At 46.8% G+C, this 21260-nt stretch overlaps 1 protein-coding gene across 7 annotated transcripts in view; it reads left to right on the top strand.

The window, feature by feature from the left end:
* LOC110530853 (rho GTPase-activating protein 29) overlaps positions 1–21260 on the top strand; it is a 104772-nt gene that overhangs the window by 15026 nt on the left and 68486 nt on the right. For all 7 annotated transcript variants that reach the window (XM_090182926.1, XM_036986629.2, XM_090182928.1 and 4 more), the window contains exon 3: positions 14240–14383. In XM_090182926.1, the coding sequence (XP_090039052.1) occupies positions 14240–14383 (144 nt within the window). The remainder of the gene's footprint in view (positions 1–14239; positions 14384–21260) is intronic.

The raw sequence follows: 21260 nt of genomic DNA, 5'->3' as shown, positions 1-21260 counted from the left end.
TCCCATGGCACTTATTGTAAGAGTAGGGGTGTTAACCCCGGTGTCCTGGCTATATTCGCAATCTGGCCCTCAAACCATCACGGTCACCTAATAATCCCCAGTTTACAATTGGCTCATTCATCCCCCTCCTCTCCCCTGTAACTATTCCCCAGGTCGTTGCTGCAAATGGGAACGTTTTCTCAGTCAACTTACCTGGTAAAATAACAGATAAATAACTAAAAATAAGAATTGGGAATTGGTTTGTTCTTGAATATGGGTGACGTAGCTGTTTGTCTGTTTCTTGTTTAGTAGTTATGGAATTCATCTGGCTGTAAAATAGTTTTTACAACAGGGCCAGAAGCCACAGCCTTTAACATTTGCCTCCAGTGTAGTGGCATGAGGGAGAAGTAGGGGCGTGTAGGTTCTCAATCCATGTCCATTTCTTATTCTCCCCCCCCCCCAAAATGTAATTTAGATGTTTTTTGTGTGTAATTACCCTTTAATTGCTCATCTAGCAAGAAAGGAATGTGTCGGTCTAGCAATGTTTCTGCTGTTAGGCAGTAGAACATGTCATGACAGAGTTTGCAAAAACAATTGCAGTTGGCACCCAATTGATACAAACATTCATGATATAGCCTACTGTAGTTCTGTCAGGTAAACCTCATTTGAAATGTACATTTAATTGTGAAGGTTATGGGGAAAGTCTTTCTGTTTTACCCACAAGACACCGGTTATCATTAACATCGCTACCATGGCGACGTACGGTAGACAAAACGTGCTAACCAAACAGACGGACAGGAAGTATTGCTGGAAGTTCATTGGCAGATGTTGTGTTGCGTTTTGCTTTTTAAGAGAAACAGTGGCCAACCAGGGATGGGATGATGTCTATTTGGCTTTGATTGGATAGTAGCCGGGAGCTTTGTGTTTATAACAGTTTGCGATGGAACACATGAAATAATGCATGTACTTTGAGAATTGATTAGCAAATACTCATAGGTGGGCTGTTCGAATTACATGTTGGACACCCCTGGTTTAGGTCGATTCTGTCGCTGTAGATCAGGTTGCTGTGGACGGTCAATGAGGTCTAGAGGTAGATTCTGTTGTTGTAGATCAGGTTGCTGTGGACGGTCAATGAGGTCTACAGGTAGATTCTGTTGTTGTAGATCAGGTTGCTGTGGACGGTCAATGAGGTCTAGAGGTAGATTCTGTTGTTGTAGATCAGGTTGCTGTGGACGGTCAATGAGGTCTAGAGGTGGAGTCTTTCTAATAATTTCTAGACAGTTCACAGTTTGTTTGTGTGTTTGTGTGTGTGTGTGTGTGTGTGTGTGTGTGTGTGTGTGTGTGTGTGTGTGTTTGTGTGTGTGTGTGTGTGTGTGTGTGTGTGTGTGTTTCATCCTAATTTGTGATGTCCTGTTCCTCCTCTCCACCTTTTCCTCTCCTTTTTCCTTGTTAAGAGAGGAGACACACCTCTAGACCAGACACCCCACAGTCCAGACACACCTCTAGACCAGACACCCCACAGTCCAGACACACCTCTAGACCAGACACCCCACAGTCCAGACACGCCACAGTCTTGACACCACACAGTCCGGACTCCAGACACCACACGGTCCGGACTCCAGACACCACACGGTCCGGACTCCAGACACCACACGGTCCGGACTCCAGACACCACACGGTCCGGACTCCAGACACCACACGGTCCTGACTCCAGACACCACACGGTCCGGACTCCAGACACCACACGGTCCGGACTCCAGACACCACACGTTCCAGACACCACACGGTTCAGACACCACACAGTCCGGACTCCAGACACCACACGTTCCAGACACCACACGGTCCGGACTCCAGACACCACACGGTCCAGACTCCAGACACCACACAGTCCGGACTCCACACGGTTCAGACACCACACAGTCCGGACTCCAGACACCACACAGTCCAGACTCCAGACACCACACGGTCCAGACTCCAGACACCACGCGGTCCAGACTCCAGACACCACACGGTCCAGACTCCAGACACCCCACGGTCCAGACTCCAGACACCACACGGTCCAGACTCCAGACACCACACAGTCCGGACTCCACACGGTTCAGACACCACACAGTCCGGACTCCAGACACCACACAGTCCAGACTCCAGACACCACACAGTCCAGACTCCAGACACCACACAGTCCAGACTCCAGACACCACACGGTCCAGACTCCAGACACCACGCGGTCCAGACTCCAGACACCACACGGTCCAGACTCCAGACACCCCACGGTCCAGACTCCAGACACCACACGGTCCGGACTCCAGACACCACACATTCCGGACTATTTTTTTAAGAAATACCCTAATACAGACAGTAACACAGATGGCAAACGATCCAGACAGTAAACAGACAGACTATATAGCCTCCGCATTGACTCTGTACCGTAACACCCTGTATATAGCCTCCTCACTGACTCTGTACCAATACACCCTGTATATAGCCTCCACTTTGTCTCTGTACAAGTACCCCCTGTATATAGTCTCCACATTGACTCTGTACCGTAATACCCTGTATATAGCCTCCACATTGACTCTGTACCGTAACACCCTGTATATAGCCTCCACATTGACTCTGTACCGTAACACCCTGTATATAGACTCCACATTGACTCTGTACCGGTACCCCCTGTATATAGCCTCCACATTGACTCCGTACCGTAACACCCTGTATATAGCCTCCATGTTGACTCTGTACCGTAACACCCTGTATATAGCCTCCACATTGACTCTGTACCGTAACACCCTGTATATAGACTCCACATTGACTCTGTACCGGTAGCCCCTGTATATAGCCTCCACATTGACTCTGTACCGTAACACCCTGTATATAGCCTCCACATTGACTCTGTACCGTAACACCCTGTATATAGCCTCCACGTTGACTCTGTACCGTAATACCCTGTATATAGCCTCCACATTGACTCTGTACCGTAACACCCTGTATATAGCCTCCACATTGACTCTGTACCGGTACCCCCTGTATATAGCCTCCACATTGACTCTGTACCGTAACACCCTGTATATAGCCTCCACATTGACTCTCTACCGGTACCCCCTGTATATAGCCTCCACACCGTAACACCCTGTATATAGCCTCCACATTGACTCTCTACCGGTACCCCCTGTATATAGCCTCCACATTGACTCTGTACCGTAACACCCTGTATATAGCCTCCACATTGACTCTGTACCGTAACACCTTGTATATAGCCTCCACATTGACTCTGTACCGTAACACCCTGTATATAGCCTCCACATTGACTCTGTACCGTAACACCCTGTATATAGTCTCCACATTGACTCTGTACCGTAACACCCTGTATATAGCCTCCACATTGACTCGTTACCAGTACCCCCTGTATATAGCCTCCACATTGACTCTGTACCGTAATACCCTGTATATAGCCTCCACATTGACTCTGTACCGTAATACCCTGTATATAGCCTCCACATTGACTCTGTACCGTAACACCCTGTATATAGCCTCCACATTGACTCTGTACCGTAACACCCTGTATATAGCCTCCACATTGACTCTGTACCGGTGCCCCTGTACATAGCCTCCACATTGACTCTGTACCGTAACACCCTGTATATAGCCTCCACATTGACTCAGTACCGGTACCCCCTGTATATAGCCTCCACATTGACTCAGTACCGGTACCCCCTGTATATAGCCTCCACATTGACTCTGTACCGTAACACCCTGTATATAGCCTCCACATTGACTCTGTACCGTAACACCCTGTATATAGCCTCCACATTTACTCTGTACCGTAACACCCTGTATATAGCCTCCACATTGACTCTGTACCGTAATACCCTGTATATAGCCTCCTCATTGACTCTGTACCGTAATACCCTGTATATAGCCTCCACATTGACTCTGTACCGTAATACCCTGTATATAGCCTCCACATTGACTCTGTACCGTAATACCCTGTATATAGCCTCCAGATTGACTCTGTACCGTAACACCCTGTATATAGCCTCCACATTGACTCTGTACCGTAATACCCTGTATATAGCCTCCACATTGTTATCTTACTGCTGCTTTTTAATTATTTGTGTATTTTCTTAAAACTGCATTGTTTGTTAAGGACCTGTAAGTAAGCATTTCACTGTAAGGTTTTATTCGGCGACATTGTGACAAATAAAATGTGATTTAGATGTGATTTAGGCCCAGTAAGCCTCTTCTCTCTGGGTCTAGACTGTAAACCACCAGACCTTATTAGGCTGAGTGTTGCTAAGTTGTCACTTGAGGCACCAGATAGTTTTTTTTTGTGTGTTTTTTCCAAAGGAGATTTGTAATACATTTTCTAGGATACTGCTGGCGCATGCATAGTCACACTGACACTGACACTGACACTGACACACACACTGACACTGACACACACACTGACTCTGACACAGACACTGACACACACACTGACTCTGACACTGACCTCTGACCTGAACGCTGAAAGATGTTTGTTTTTTTCCCCCCTTCAACAACACACTCTCTCCCTGTAGGCTAAAGGCTCACAAAGGACCAGATAAACTCCAGATGTTTGAATTGATTCAACAACGGCTGATACAGGAGTGAACAGGTTTCAGACCACAAACACCAAGATGTTTGCCTTAGACTAAGGCCTGAAGTGCAACTGTAAAAAGCATTAGTGTTGAAACACACACACACACACACACACACACACACACACACACACACACACACACACACACACACACACACACACACACACACACACACTCTGTCTCTCTCTCTGTCTCTCTCTCTGTCTCTCTCTCTCTCTCTCTGTCTCTCTCTGTGTCTCTCTCTGTCTCTCTCTGTCTCTCTCTCTGTCTCTCTCTCTGTCTCTCTCTCTCTCTCTCTCTCTGTCTCTCTCTCTCTCATTCTCTCTCTCTCTCTCTGTCTCTCTCTCTGTCTCTCGCTCTCTGTCTCTCTCTGTATCTGTCTCTGTGTGTCTCTCTCTGTGTCTGTCTCTGTCTCTCTCTCTCTTTCGGTCTCCTTTACTGCCTGAAATTGACAAGCAGAGAAAGGCAACGGAGAGTAAGAATCCCTGAAGTAACTCGGGGTCCCATATAATGCCCCTATTCCCTTGCCAGTACACTACTTTTGACCAGGGTCCATGGGGGCTCTGGAAGTATGTAGGGAATAGGGTTCCATTTGGAACATTTGGCCCTTTAGAATTCGATTGGAGAAATGCCTTTTCTGAAACTCAATGACTCACTGAGCTAAACTATTATTGTGTGTGTGTGACTGTGTGACTATGTGTGTGTGTGTGACTGTGTGTGACTGTGTGTGTGTGTGTGTCACCACTCAACAGGCTTGACTGTGCTGGAAGGCTGTAGATGGACTAGTGTAGAGAGAATAGGCAGGTCAAGACAGGCCAGTTGATTGTATGTTGTTGTAAGCCAAGGGGGGGGGGGGGAGCCTGAGGCTTCTTCAACTCAACAGCCTGGCCTGCTGCAGTATCACTGGCTCCAGATTGGCTTTATCACAAAGGACTCAACAAGACCACAGGCATATGGAAGAAGATTTAGATTACAGTATGGGTTTTGTCTAATGCTGTATCTGAGATGTGTAATTCCATGGTAATTAACTATAAAATCTGTTACATTTTTTTTCTTCAAATTACGGTTTCTCTGTTTTGTTTTCCCAGTTTTTTTTCTTCATGTTTTCAAGATCACACTTTTCTAATAGAAAAAACAACACAATTGAGGAAGAGATGGAGCGTGAGAGACATACGGAGAGAGAGGAAGAGACAGGGAGAAATGGGGAGAGAGAGAGAGAGAGAGACAGACGGAGAGAGAGGAAGAGACAGGGAGAAATGGGGGGAGAGAGAGAGAGACAGGGATAGAGAGAGAGAGAGAGACGGGGAGAGAGGGAGACAGGGATAGAGAGAGACAGAGAGAGAGACAGGGAGAGAGAGAGACAGGGTGAGAGAGAGAGAGACAGGGTGAGAGAGAGAGAGACAGGGTGAGAGAGAGAGAGAGAGAGACACCCTAATTGACAAACAAACAAACCAAAACAAACGCAAAGTATTCTCATGCTTTGTTGATTTCAAAAAAGCCTTCGACTGTTGGGGGTAAAACTTATGACATTATAAAATCCATATGCACAAACTTCAAGTGTGCGGTTAAAATTGGCAAAAAAACACACACATTTCTTCCCACAGGGCCGTGGGGTGAGACAGGGATGCAGCTTAAGCCCCACCTTCTTCAACATATTTATCAGCGAATTGGCGAGGGTACCAGAAAAGTCTGCAGCACCCGGCCTCACCCTGCTAGAATCTGAAGTCAAATGTCTGCTGTTTGCTGATGATCTGGTGCCTCTGTCACCAACCAAGAAGAGCCTACAGCAGCACCTAGATCTTATGCACAGATTCTGTCAGACCTGGGCCCTGACAGTAAATCTCAGTAAGACCAAAATAATGGTGTTCCAAAAAAGGTCCAGTCGCCAGGACCAAAAAAACAAATTCCATCTAGACGCCATTGCCCTAGGGCACACAAAAAACTATACATACCTTGTCCTTAACATCAGTGCCAGAGGTAACTTCCACAAAGCTGTGAACGATCTGAGAGACAAGGCAAGAAGGGCATTCTATGCCATCAAAAGGAACATAAAATTCAACATACCAATTAGGATCTGGCAAAAAATACTTGAATCAGTTATAGAACCCATTTGCCCTTCATGGTTGTGAGGTCTGGGGTCCGCTCACCAACCAAGACTTCACAAAATGGGACAAACATCAAATTGAGACTCTGCATGCAGAATTCTGCAAAAATTTCCTCCGTGTACAACAAGGGGACACAAAATATTGCATGCAGAGCAGAATTAGGCTGATACCCGCTAATTAGCAAAATCCAGAAAAGAGACGTTAAAATCTACAACCACCTAAAAGGTAGCGATTCCCAAACCTTCCATATCAAAGTCATCACCTACAGAGAGATGAACCTGGAGAAGAGTCCCCTAAGCAAGCTGGTCCTGGGGCTCTGTTCACAAACACAAACACACCCCACAGAGCCCCAGGACAGCAACACAACTAGACCCAACTAAATCATGAGAAAACAAAAAGATAATTACATGACACATTGGAAAGAATTAACAAAAAAAACAGAGCAAACTAGAACGCTATTTGGCCCTAGACAGAGAGTACACAGTGGCAGAATACCTAACCACTGTGACTGACTGTCACACCCTGACCATAGTTTACTTTGTATTTTCTATGTTTTGTTTGGTCAGGGTGTGATCTGAGTGGGCATTCTATGTTTCATGTCTTGTTTGTCTATTTCTATGTTCAGCCTGATATGGTTCTCAGTCAGAGGCAGGTGTTCGTCATTGTCTCTGATTGGGAACCATATTTAGGTAGCCTGGGTTTCACTGTGTGTTTGTGGGTGATTGTTCCTGTCTATGTGTTTTTTCACCAGATAGGCTGTTTTAGGTTTTCGTTACGTTCATCACGTTCTTTATTTTGTAGTGTTTGCATTGATTCGTGTTTTACGTTTGTTCATTAAAACATGGATCGCAATCTACACGCTGCATTTTGGTCCGACTCTCCTTCTCATACAGAAAACCGTTACACTGACCCAAAATTAAGGAAAGCTTTGACTATGTACAGACTCAGTGAGCATAGCCTTGCTATTGAGAAAGGCCACCGTAGGCAGACATGGCTCTCAAGAGAAGACAGGCTATGTGCTCACTGCCCACAAAATGAGGTGGAAACTGGGCTGCACTTCCTAACCTCCTGCCCAATGTATGGCCATATTAGAGAGACATATTTCCCTCAGATTACACAGATCCACAAAGAATTCGAAAACAAATCCAAATTTGAAAAACTCCCATATCTACTGGGTGAAATTCCACAGTGTGCCACCACAGCAGCAAGATTTGTGACCTGTTGCCACGAGAAAAGGGCAACCAGTGAAGAACACACACCATTGTAAATACAACCCATATTTATGCTTATTTATTTTATCTTGTGTCCTTTAACCATATTAGAGACACATATTTGTTTATTTCTACTTATCTACTTCACTTGCTTTGGCGACGTTAACATATGTTTCCCATGCCAATAAAGCCCCTTGAATTGAATTGAATTGAATTGAGAGAGAGACAGGCAGACATGGAGCGACAGGGAGAGATGGAGCGAGAGAGAGAAATCTAATCAAATCAAATTTATTTGTCACATACACATGGTTAGCAGATGTTAATGCGAGTGTAGCGAAATGCTTGTGCTTCTAGTTCCGACAATGCAGTAATAACCAACGAGTTATCTAGCTAACAATTCCAAAACTACTACCTTATAGACACAAGTGTAAATGGATAAAGAATATGTACATAAAGATATATGACTGAGTGATGGTACAGAACGTCATAGCAGTAGATGAGTAATGTAGGGTATGTAAACAAAGTGGCATAGTTTAAAGTGGCTAGTGATATATTTTTACATCAATTCCATCAATTTCCATTATTAAAGTGCCTGGAGTTGAGTCAGTGTCAGTGTGTTGGCAGCAGCCACTCAATGTTAGTGGTGGCTGTTTAACAGTCTGATGGCCTTGAGATAGAAGCTGTTTTTCAGTCTCTCGGTCCCAGCTTTGATGCACCTGTACTGACCTCGCCTTCTGGATGATAGCGGGGTGAACAGGCAGTGGCTCGGGTGGTTGTTGTCCTTGATTATCTTTATGGCCTTCCTGTGACATCGGGTGGTGTAGGTGTCCTGGAGGGCAGGTAGTTTGCCCTCTGTGATGCGTTGTGCAGACCTCACTACCCTCTGGAGAGCCTTACGGTTGTGGGCGGAGCAGTTGCCGTACCAGGCGGTGATACAGCCCGACAGGATGCTCTCGATTGTGCATCTGTAGAAGTTTGTGAATGCTTTTGGTGACAAGCCGAATTTCTTCAGCCTCCTGAGGTTGAAGAGGCGCTGCTGCGCCTTCTTCACGATGCTGTCTGTGTGGGTGGACCAATTCAGTTTGTCCGTGATGTGTACGCCGAGGAACTTAAAACTTACTACCCTCTCCACTACTGTCCCGTCGATGTGGATAGGGGGCTGCTCCCTCCCTCGAGCTTGATGACGAGTTTGGAGGGTACTATGGTGTTAAATGCTGAGCTGTAGTCGATGAACAGCATTCTCACATAGGTATTCCTCTTTTCCAGATGGGTTAGGGCAGTGTGCAGTGTGGTTGTGATTGCATCGTCTGTGGACCTATTGGGGCGGTAAACAAATTGGAGTGGGTCTAGGGTGTCAGGTAAGGTGGAGGTGATATGGTCCTTGACTAGTCTCTCAAAGCACTTCATGGTGACGGAAGTGAGTGCTACGGGGCGGTCAGTGGCACCGTATTGTCCTCAAAGCGAGCAAAAAAAGTTATTTAGTCTGTCTGGGAGCAAGACATCCTGGTCCACGACGGGACTGGTTTTCTCTTTGTAATTGACTGTAGACCCTGCCACATACCTCTTGTGTCTGATTTATTAAACTTACAGAATGAAAATAATTTCAGCAGAATGAAAATCTAAATGTTATGATATTTAGTCAACTAATAGTAGAGAATGTTTGACCAGAACTCAAGCCTTTTTTGCTTATTTCTAAATTTTAGGAAAAATGTATATTTAAACTTAATATAACAAAAACTATATAGGTTTTAATTGTACACCTCATGGGAGGAGTGCCTATGAACTTCAGATGGTGTTGGTTCATGGGTCCTTTTACACGGAACTTTAGCACTCCTTTATGTTCGATGACACACATTTGAAATGCGTAACTCAAGGTCATTTATAGTCTAGTTAGGAGTTCATTATAACATTGCAAAGTCTTATCTTTTTTCCTCTCTTTCTCAGATAGTGAAGAGGTTTTTCCTCTTAGACAGCAAAGCAATAACAGGCCCAGCCAATTCAGGGATTGAATTGCATTCCTATAGAGACATGAGCAAACCTCAACTCTGGTTAACACCGAGACTACTCCCTTGGAAGAGGAGGGGTGTGTGTCGGGTACGTTGAGCAGAGGATCAAGTTGAGAGGCAAGGGCCTGATCTGGGTGTGAACAAACCAAAACCGAAATTGAATTGCATTCCTGTGGACGGAGGATTTCCATGTACATTTGTACAGGAATGTGACTGGAATCGACTCTGGTCAGGGTTTAGACGAGCAGGCAGGGGTATCGCCAAGGGCCTGATCTGGGGGTAAACAAACATTAGACAGACTGAGCGGGAAGCATGGGTGGCTTAGGGGGGTCAGATATCTCACTCGACACACACACACACACACACACACTCACACACACACACACACACACACACACACACACACACACACACACACACACACACACACACACACACACAGAACCAAAAGACAGGGTGCCCTCGGTTGTGTCAGCAAGGGGTCTTCATGTAAACAATATGGTTTAGAGACCACCCTAGGGAGTTGTAGTGACTAGTCCAGGGAGTTGTAGTGACTAGTCCAGGGAGTTGTAGTGACTAGTCCAGGGAGTCGTAGTGACTAGTCCAGGGAGTTGTAGTGACTAGTCCAGGGAGTTGTAGTGACCAGTCCAGGGAGTTGTAGTGACTAGTCCAGGGAGTTGTAGTGACCAGCCCAGGGAGTTGTAGTGACTAGTCCAGGGAGTTGTAGTGACTAGTCCAGGGAGTTGTAGTGACTAGTCCAGGGAGTTGTAGTGACCAGCCCAGGGAGTTGTAGTGACCAGTCCAGGGAGTTGTAGTGACTAGTCCAGGGAGTTGTAGTGACCAGTCCAGGGAGTTGTAGTGACCAGTCCAGGGAGTTGTAGTGACCAGTCCAGGGAGTTGTAGTGACCAGCCCAGGGAGTTGTAGTGACCAGTCCAGGGAGTTGTAGTGACTAGTCCAGGGAGTTGTAGTGACTAGTCCAGGGAGTTGTAGTGACCAGCCCAGGGAGTTGTAGTGACCAGTCCAGGGAGTTGTAGTGACTAGTCCAGGGAGTTGTAGTGACCAGTCCAGGGAGTTGTAGTGACCAGTCCAGGGAGTTGTAGTGACCAGCCCAGGGAGTTGTAGTGACCAGTCCAGGGAGTTGTAGTGACTAGTCCAGGGAGTTGTAGTGACTAGTCCAGGGAGTTGTAGTGACCAGTCCAGGGAGTTGTAGTGACCAGCCCAGGGAGTTGTAGTGACCAGCCCAGGGAGTTGTAGTGACCAGTCCAGGGAGTTGTAGTGACCAGCCCAGGGAGTTGTAGTGACCAGCCCAAATCAAAAATCAAATCAAATCAAATGTATTTATATAGCCCTTCGTACATCAGCTGATATCTCAAAGTGCTGTACAGAAACCCAGCCTAAAACCCCAAACAGCAAGCAATGCAGGTGTAGAAGCACGGTGGCTAGGAAAAACTCCATAGAAAGGCCAAAACCTAGGAAGAAACCTAGAGAGGAACCAGGCTATGTGGGGTGGCCAGTCCTCTTCTGGCTGTGCCGGGTGGAGATTAAAACAGAACAGTGACCAGCCCAGGGAGTTGTAGTGACCAGCCCAGGGAGTTGTAGTGACCAGCCCAGGGAGTTGTAGTGACCAGCCCAGGGAGTTGTAGTGACCAGCCCAGGGAGTTGTAGTGACCAGTCCAGGGAGTTGTAGTGACCAGTCCAGGGAGTTGTAGTGACCAGCCCAGGGAGTTGTAGTGACCAGCCCAGGGAGGTGTAGTGACCAGCCCAGGGAGTTGTAGTGACCAGCCCAGGGAGTTGTAGTGACCAGCCCAGGGAGTTGTAGTGACCAGTCCAGGAAGTTGTAGTGACTAGCCCAGGGAGTTGTAGTGACTAGCCCAGGGAGTTGTAGTGACTAGCCCAGGGAGTTGTAGTGACTAGCCCAGGGAGTTGTAGTGACTAGCCCAGGGAGTTGTAGTGACTAGCCCAGGGAGTTGTAGTGACTAGCCCAGGGAGTTATAGTGGCTAGTCCAGGGAGTTGTAGTGACTAGCCCAGGGAGTTGTAGTGACTAGTCCAGGGACCAGCCCAGGGAGTTGTAGTGACTAGTCCAGGGAGTTGTAGTGACTAGCCCAGGGAGTTGTAGTGACTAGACCAGTTAGTTGTAGTGACCAGACCAGGGAGTTGTAGTGACTAGACCAGGGAGTTGTAGTGACTAGTCCAGGGACCAGCCCAGGGAGTTGTAGTGACCAGCCCAGGGATTTGTAGTGACCAGTCCAGGGAGTTGTAGTGACTCACCCAGGGAGTTGTAGTGACCAGTCCAGGGAGTTGTAGTGACTAGACTAGGGAGTTGTAGTGACTAGACCAGGGAGTTGTAGTGACTAGACCAGGGAGTTGTAGTGACTAGACCAGGGAGTTGTAGTGACTAGACCAGGGAGTTGTAGTGACTAGACCAGGGAGTTGTAGTGACTAGACCAGGGAGTTGTAGTGACTAGACCCGGGAGTTGTAGTGACCAGTCCAGGGAGTTGTAGTGATCAGTCCAGGGAGTTGTAGTGATCAGTCCAGGGAGTTGTAGTGACCAGTCCAGGGAGTTGTAGTGACTAGTCCAGCCAAGGAGGGTGGGTGGAGGGTCAGCCAATTTATGTTCAAAGGTTTAGCCTAGCCAATTATCTCCCTTACTTCCTTTAAATGGAACACAAGAGCTGAGGGAGGAGGAAGAGGGGGAGGATGAGGAGGAAGAATAGGAGAAGGAGGAGGGTAGATTAGGCCTAATTTTGTTTGACTGGAGGATGTTTCTCTTAGTCTCACGGCTGTTCTCTTCTCGTGCGGAGTGCTAGCCTGTGGATTCATCATGTTTCTGTGCAGGAAGTTTCTCTATAAACTAGCAGCACTGTGTTTTAGAAGCCCACCCATTTCTGCATGCTGTGTTACTAATACTAAGGTGTGTCATTTTGTCTGTAATGACACTGTCATTCAGGTTCATGAGTTCACCTCAACCACTTCCACCCAAAATATTTTCTGAAAATACTGAACATTTCCTCTGTATATGGGTGGACACCATGCCTGTGTGTGTGTGTGTGTATGTGTGTGACTGTATGTGTGTGTGTGTGTGTGTGTGACTGTATATATGTATGTGTGTGTGTGTGAGAGAGAGAGGGGGGAGGGGGGGGGGGGTGGCGTGTTGGACTCTGCCCCCCCCCACACACACGCTGGCTCTCCTAGTTTTCACTCCCACTGTAATTCCATTGCCTTTCCAATACATTCCGTCTCTTCGCTCATCCTCCTAGTGCAGTTGTATCTGCAGAGGGTAGAAAAACAGACCGCTCTGTTGTTTCATATCGTCAGTCCTAGGTGGTGAGACATGAACTCACCTACTGTCTGGCGCCCAATCCCTAGACCCACAACAGATTACTGCACACAGAGACAAGACAACATCCCCTCCCGTTTCAGCTGTTTCTGCCCACTGTGTAGCTGTCAACAACCCTGTTAGAATTCAGGGGAGATCCGTGGAGACGGTTCGTAGTGAAAGGATAACTCAGGGGGGATCCGTCAAGACTGTTTGTAGTGAAATTATAATTCAGGGGAGATCCGTAAAGACAGACTAGCCTACTCTTAGTCTATACTAGTACTAGCCTATCACCTGATTGGTTAGTTGAGGCCAGTTACTTAACCTAATCATCACTTGTTGCTCTGTACAGTGAGATATTGTGTTACTGTTTAAAACAAAACAAGTCAAATCTTTTTTTTTTTACGAGTTGGCTAAAGTGGAATAGTTTCATTACAAACACCTTCTCTCAACCACAACTACTTTAGTTTCCTGTCTTCCACAACCGCAGTCCAGAGACAGATAATCTTTATCTAAAGACTCCCTCCGTTATTGCTGTCCCTAATGTGGGTGCTGGTAAAGTAAACACTAAGAAGAATGCCATGCGTTGTGTCCTCTCTGCCGATGGGTCACAATGGAACCGGTCGTAGTTCTGATCCCTCACAGATATGGCTGATATGTAGTCTAGAATCTATAGTTGTTGAAATTCCAAACTTTTCAACAACAAAAAATCCAAATGAACATTTTTTTTTTAAATATTCGTACTATAATTCACTACAAAACAGTTAGACCTAACAGGCTGGGTGGTGATTATCTTTCCTTCGGGCTTCACAGTGGGGAACCGTCACCTGACATATTTAGGAGTTTGTGCTTGGTGACTGTGGTGCATTCATTATTGTTTCAGATTTCTTTCCTATGTTAATATACTTACTTGACAGATCTGTTATTCTTTCTCATCTGTTTTTAATTTTTAAAAAAAGTGTTACTTGACAGATCTATTTCTCCTTGTCCTCTCTTCCAGAAAGCCACGAGGGACTCCCTCAGCGGGTACAGGAGCGGTTGAGGGAGCTGCTCCGTGTTCTCAAGTCTGTCATCGGCAAACACCAGACCCTCAACTCTGTAGACATCCTCAGGGCTGCCGGCACCGTCATCACTAAGGTCAAAGGTTAGTATCCTTTCATCCGCACATCTTTTCTTTAAATATATATTTAAAAAAAATATTAAATAACAGCCCTTTTTCAGGACTCGGTCTTTCAAAGATAATTAGTAAAAATCCAAATAATTTCACAGATCTTCATTGTAAAGGGTTTAAACACCGTTTCCCATGCTTGTTCAATCAACCATAAACTATTAATGAACATGCACCTGTGGAACGGTTGTTAAGACACTAACAGCTTACAGACGGTAGGCAATTATGGTCACAGTTATGAAAACTTAGGACACTAAATAGGCCTTTCTACTGACTCTGGAAAAACACCAAAAGAAAGATGCCCAGGGTCCCTGCTCATCTGCGTGAAGGTGCCTTAGGCCTGCTGCAAGGAGGCATGAGGACTGCAGATGTGGCCAGGGCAATAACTTGCAATGTCCGTACTGTGAGACGCCTAAGACAGCGCTACAGTGAGGCAGGACAGACAGCTGATCGTCCTCACAGTGGCAGACCATGTGTATCAACACCTGCACAGATCGGTACATCTGAACATTTCACCTGCGGGACAGGTACAGGATGGCAACAACAACTTCTCGAGTTACACCAGGAACACACAATCCCTCCATCAGTGCTCAGACTGTCCGCAATAGGCTGAGAGAGGCTGGACTGAGGGCTTGTAGGTCTGTTGTAAGGCAGGTCCTCACCAGACATCACTGGCAACAGCGTCGCCTTTGGGCACAAACCCAACATCGCTGGACCAGACAGGACTGGCAAAAAGTGTTCTTCACTGACGAATTGCGGTTTTGTCTCACCAGGGGTGATGTTCGGATTCGCGTTTATCGTCGAAGGAATGAGTGTTACACCGAGGCCTGTACTCTGGAGCGGGATCGAGGTGGAGGGTCCGTCATGGTCTGGGGCGGTGTGTCACAGCATCATCAGACTGAGCTTGTTGTCATTGCAGGCAATCGCAACGCTGTGCGTTACAGGGAAGACATCCTCCTCCCTCATGTGGTACCCTTCCTGCAGGCTCATCCTGACATGACCCTCCAGCATGACAATGCCATCACAGCCATACTGCTCGTTCTGTGCGTGATTTCCTGCAAGAAGAGCCCGGATCTCAATCCCATTGAGCACGTCTGGAACCTGTTGGATCGGAGGTTGAGTGCTAGGGCCATTCCCCCCAGAAATGTCCGGGAACTTGCAGGTGTCTTGGTGGAAGAGTGGGGTAACATCTCACAGCAAGAACTGGCAAATCTGGTGCAGTCCATGAGGAGGAGATGCACTGCAGTTCTTATTGCAGCTGGTGGCCACACCAGATACTGACTGTTACTTTTGATTTGTGACCCCCCCACTTTTGTTCAGTGACACATTATTCAATTTCTGTTATTCACATGTCTGTGGAACTTGTTCAGTTTATGTCTCAGTTGTTGAATCTTGTTATGTTCATACAAATATTTACGCATGTTAAGTTTTCTGAAAATAAACTCAGTTGACAGTGGAGGACATTTCTTTTTTTTGTTGCTGAGTTTATATTAGTTTTTTATCTCTGTTCTGAGCATCATTCTGACCTAGAATGCATCTCCCTCGTGTTGACACTGAGAGGTGCTTCAAGAATATGCTCAGAATGCGGAAAGGGAACCAAGAAGAAGGAATCGTCATCACCATGGAAACAAGGCATCCTGTCAGGTGTTTGACCTTTTTAGTTCTTCAGTTCATTCATTAGACCCTCAATGTCACTCTAGTGCAGAGGTATTCAAAGTCAGGGTCGTGACCCAGGAACTGCAGTGGGGTCACCCCCCCCCCCAAAAAAAAAAGATACTAAAATGTTATAAATTGGAACCAAAAAATAAGAGTACACATTATTGTATGGGACAATATATACAAATATATACGTTTTTGAGAAAGATCATTTAAATAAAATAAAAATAAATTTTTTTTTTGAGTAACTGTATTTATTGATTTCTTTTCATTTTGATGAGAGGTGAAAATGTAATGAATTTAAGATTATTTGTTGATGTAATAATCAAAATGTACCGATTTTTAAGGTCATTCGATTTGGGGAAAATGTCTTTAGACATTCTGACGGAAGAAATGGGCTGAAAAAGTTTGAATACCAGCTGTTGTGGAAATATCAAGGAGAGCAAGCGTTGTATTTTGAATCAACTTTATTGTTCCTTCACCTTTAATTCAGTCTTCTATTACAAACAGTTCTGAATCCTGGCCACTAGGAGGTGAGTTGTGTTTGGTTCTGCTTGGACATGGGGGACACATGGAGGACACATGGAGGACACATGGGAGACATGTGGGAGACACATGGAGGACACATGGGGGACACATGGAAGACACATGGGAGACATGTGGGAGACACATGGAGGACACATGGAGGACACATGGAAGACACATGGGAGACATGTGGGAGACACATGGAGGACACATGGAGGACACATGGAGGACACATGGGAGACATGTGGGAGACACATGGAGGACACATGGAGGACACATGGAAGACACATGGGAGACATGTGGGAGACACATGGAGGACACATGGGGGACACATGGAGGACACATGGAGGACACATGGAAGACACATGGAGGACACATGGGAGACACATGGGACACATGGGAGACACATGGAGGACACATGGAGGACACATGGAAGACACATGGAAGACACATGGGAGACATGTGGAGGACACATGGAGGACACATGGAGGACACATGGAGGACACATGGAAGACACATGGGAGACATGTGGGAGACACATGGAGGACACATGGGGGACACATGGAAGACACATGGGAGACATGTGGGAGACACATGGAGGACACATGGAGGACACATGGAAGACACATGGGAGACATGTGGGAGACACATGGAGGACACATGGGGGACACATGGAGGACACATGGAGGACACATGGAAGACACATGGGAGACATGTGGGAGACACATGGAGGACACATGGAGGACACATGGAAGACACATGGGAGACATGTGGGAGACACATGGAGGACACATGGGGGACACATGGAGGACACATGGAGGACACATGGAGGACACATGGGAGACATGTGGGAGACACATGGAGGACACATGGAAGACACATGGGAGACATGTGGGAGACACATGGAGGACACATGGGGGACACATGGAGGACACATGGAGGACACATGGAAGACACATGGAGGACACATGGGAGACACATGGGACACATGGGAGACACATGGAGGACACATGGAGGACACATGGAAGACACATGGGAGACATGTGGGAGACACATGGAGGACACATGGAGGACACATGGAGGACACATGGAAGACACATGGGAGACATGTGGGAGACACATGGAAGACACATGGGGGACACATGGAAGACACATGGGAGACATGTGGGAGACACATGGAGGACACATGGAGGACACATGGAAGACACAAGGGAGACATGTGGGAGACACATGGAGGACACATGGGGGACACATGGAGGACACATGGAAGACACATGGGAGACATGTGGGAGACACATGGAGGACACATGGAGGACACATGGAAGACACATGGGAGACATGTGGGAGACACATGGAGGACACATGGGGGACACATGGAGGACACATGGAGGACACATGGAGGACACATGGGAGACACATGGAGGACACATGGAGGACACATGGAAGACACATGGGAGACATGTGGGAGACACATGGAGGACACATGGGGGACACATGGAGGACACATGGGGGACACATGGAGGACACATGGAGGACACATGGAAGACACATGGAGGACACATGGGAGACACATGGGACACATGGGAGACACATGGAGGACACATGGAGGACACATGGAAGACACATGGGAGACATGTGGGAGACACATGGAGGACACATGGGGGACACATGGAAGACACATGGGAGACATGTGGGAGACACATGGAGGACACATGGAGGACACATGGAAGACACATGGGAGACATGTGGGAGACACATGGAAGACACATGGGAGACATGTGGGAGACACATGGAGGACACATGGAGGACACATGGAGGACACATGGAGGACACGTGGGAGACACATGGAGGACACATGGAGGACACATGGAGGACACATGGAGGACACATGGAGGATACATGGAGGACACATGGAGGACACATGGAGGACACATGGAGGACACATGGAGGACACATGGAAGATACATGGAGGACACATGGAGGACACATGGAGGACACATGGAAGACACATGGAAGACACATGGGGGACACATGGAGGACACATGGAAGACACATGGAGGACACATGGAAGACACATGGAGGACACATGGGGGACACATGGAAGACACATGGAGGACACATGGGGACACATGGAAGACACATGGAGGACACATGGAAGACACATGGAGGACACATGGAGGACACATGGAAGACACATGGAGGACCCCGAACTTACAGGAAGAAAACAAAAAACAAAAAAAGTCCAACAGAACACATGACCAACCAGTTGAGAATGCTCCTCAGTTCTCTTCTACCAAAACCCTTCCAACCAGCAGATCCAGGAGATGGTATAAATGTTGTTTACGAACGTCACGACGTTCAGCCGTACTGACAAGTCACTTTAGGACGTAGATTCAGTACAAAAACCATCTGCATCCATTGATGTGTTATACTGGAGCTGGGTGATATGGACAGAAACCATCTGCATCCATTGATGTGTTATACTGGAGCTGGGCGATATGGACAAAAACCATCTGCATCCATTGATGTGTTATACTGGAGCTGGGTGATATGGACAAAAACCATCTGCATCCATTGATGTGTTATACTGGAGCTGGGTGATATGGACAAAAACCATCTGCATCCATTGATGTGTTATACTGGAGCTGGGCGATATGGACAGAAACCCGATATATCGTGATAAGTTTCCTGATTTGATGTGTTATACTGGAGCTGGGCGATATGGACAGAAACCCGATATATCGTGATAAGTTTCCTGATTTGATGTGTTATACTGGAGCTGGGCGATATGGACAGAAACCCGATATATCGTGATAAGTTTCCTGATTTGATGTGTTATACTGGAGCTGGGCGATATGGACAGAAACCCGATACATTTTGATAAGTTTCCTGATTTGATGTGTAAATGATAAATAGAATAAAACGTTTATAACAATCTGCTCCACATTTAGTTTTTTAAACGATCCTTTAAACTGCTACTAGTTTAATGGTTGTAGTCATCAATCGTCCCGTTAAAAATCACCCCTTTTAACAAACTGATTTCATTTAAAACTTCACGTTTCTCTAATATAGGCTACTAATGGTAATGAACGATAGCAGCAAAATGCGTGCGATAAGTGATCAGTGTGGTTGGTGCTGTTTTAGTTTATCAGCCTCTAGTCCTAGTTCATTACAATTCCTGTGTACGTTTCCTCTTGTCTCATCTCTGCAGATCTCTTCACGCTTTTCCACCTCTCTCTTTCTGCTGTTTCTCTCTGCTCTCTCTCTCTGCTCTCTCTCTCTGCTCTCTCTCTCTGCTCTCTCTCTCTGCTCTCTCTCTGCTCTCTCTCTGCTCTCTCCTCTCTCTATCTGCTGTCTCTCTCTGCTCTCTCTCTGCTCTCTCTCTCTCTGCTCTCTCTCCTCTCAATTCAATTAAATTCAAGGGCTTTCTCTCTATCTGCTGTCTCTCTCTGCTCTCTCTCTCTCTGCTCTCTTCTCTCACTGCTCTCGCTCTCTCTGCTCTCTCTGCTCTCTTTCTGCTCTCTCTCTCTGCTCTTTCTGCTCTCTGTTCTCTCTGCTCTCTTTCTGCTGTCTTCTCTCTCTGCTCTCTCTCTCTCTGCTCTCTCTCTCTCTGCTCTCACTCTGCTGACTCTCTCTGCTCTCTCTCTGCTGTCTCTCTCTGCTCTCTCTCTGCTCTCTTCTCTCGCTGCTCTCTCTCTCTCTGCTCTTTCTGCTCTCTCTCTCTGCTCTTTCTGCTCTTCTCTCTCTGCTCTCTCTCTGCTCTCTTTCTGCTCTATTCTCTCTCTGCTCTCTCTCTCTCTGCTCTCTTCTCTCGCTGCTCTCTCTGCACTCTCTCTCTATTTGCTCTCTGCTCTCTCTCTCTCTGCTCTCGCTCTCTCTCTGCTCTCTCTCTCTTTTTCTTCTCTCTCTCTGCTCTCTCTTTTTGCTCTCTCTCTGCTCTCTCTGCTCTCTCTCTGCTCTCTCTCTACTCTGCTCTCTCTTCTCTCTGCTCTCTCCTTTTGCTCTCTCTCTATTTTCTCTCTTTCTGCTCTCTCTCTCTCTGCTCTCTGCTCTCCTCTCTCTATTTGCTCTCTCTCTGCTCTCTCTCTCTGCTCTCCTCTCTATTTGCTCTCTCTCTGCTCTCTCTCTCTGCTCTCCTCTCTCTATTTGCTCTCTCTGCTCTCTCTCTCTGCTCTCCTCTCTTTATTTGCTCTCTCTCTGCTCTCTCTCTCTGCTCTCCTTTCTCTATTTGCTCTCTCTCTGCTCTCTCTCTCTGCTCTCCTCTCTCTATTTGCTCTCTCTCTGCTCTCCTCTCTCCATTTGCTCTCTCTCTGCTCTCTCTCTCTGCTCTCCTCTCTTTATTTGCTCTCTCTCTGCTCTCTCTCTCTGCTCTCCTTTCTCTATTTGCTCTCTCTCTGCTCTCTCTCTGCTCTCCTCTCTCTATTTGCTCTCTCTCTGCTCTCCTCTCTCTATTTGCTCTCTCTCTGCTCTCTCTCTCTGCTCTCTCTCTCTGCTCTCTCTCTCTGCTCTCTCTCTCTGCTCTCTGTCTCTGCTCTCCTCTCTCTATTTGCTCTCTCTCTGCTCTCTCTCTCTGCTCTCTCTCTCTGCTCTCTCTCTCTGCTCTCCTCTCTCTATTTGCTCTCTCTCTGCTCTCTCTCTCTGCTCTCCTCTCTCTATTTGCTCTCTCTCTGCT

Source organism: Oncorhynchus mykiss, chromosome 8, assembly GCF_057628025.1.
Source record: "Oncorhynchus mykiss isolate SJ-2025 chromosome 8, ASM5762802v1, whole genome shotgun sequence".
Lineage (NCBI taxonomy): Eukaryota > Metazoa > Chordata > Actinopteri > Salmoniformes > Salmonidae > Oncorhynchus > Oncorhynchus mykiss.
This window is presented reverse-complemented; position numbering and strand designations above follow the sequence as displayed.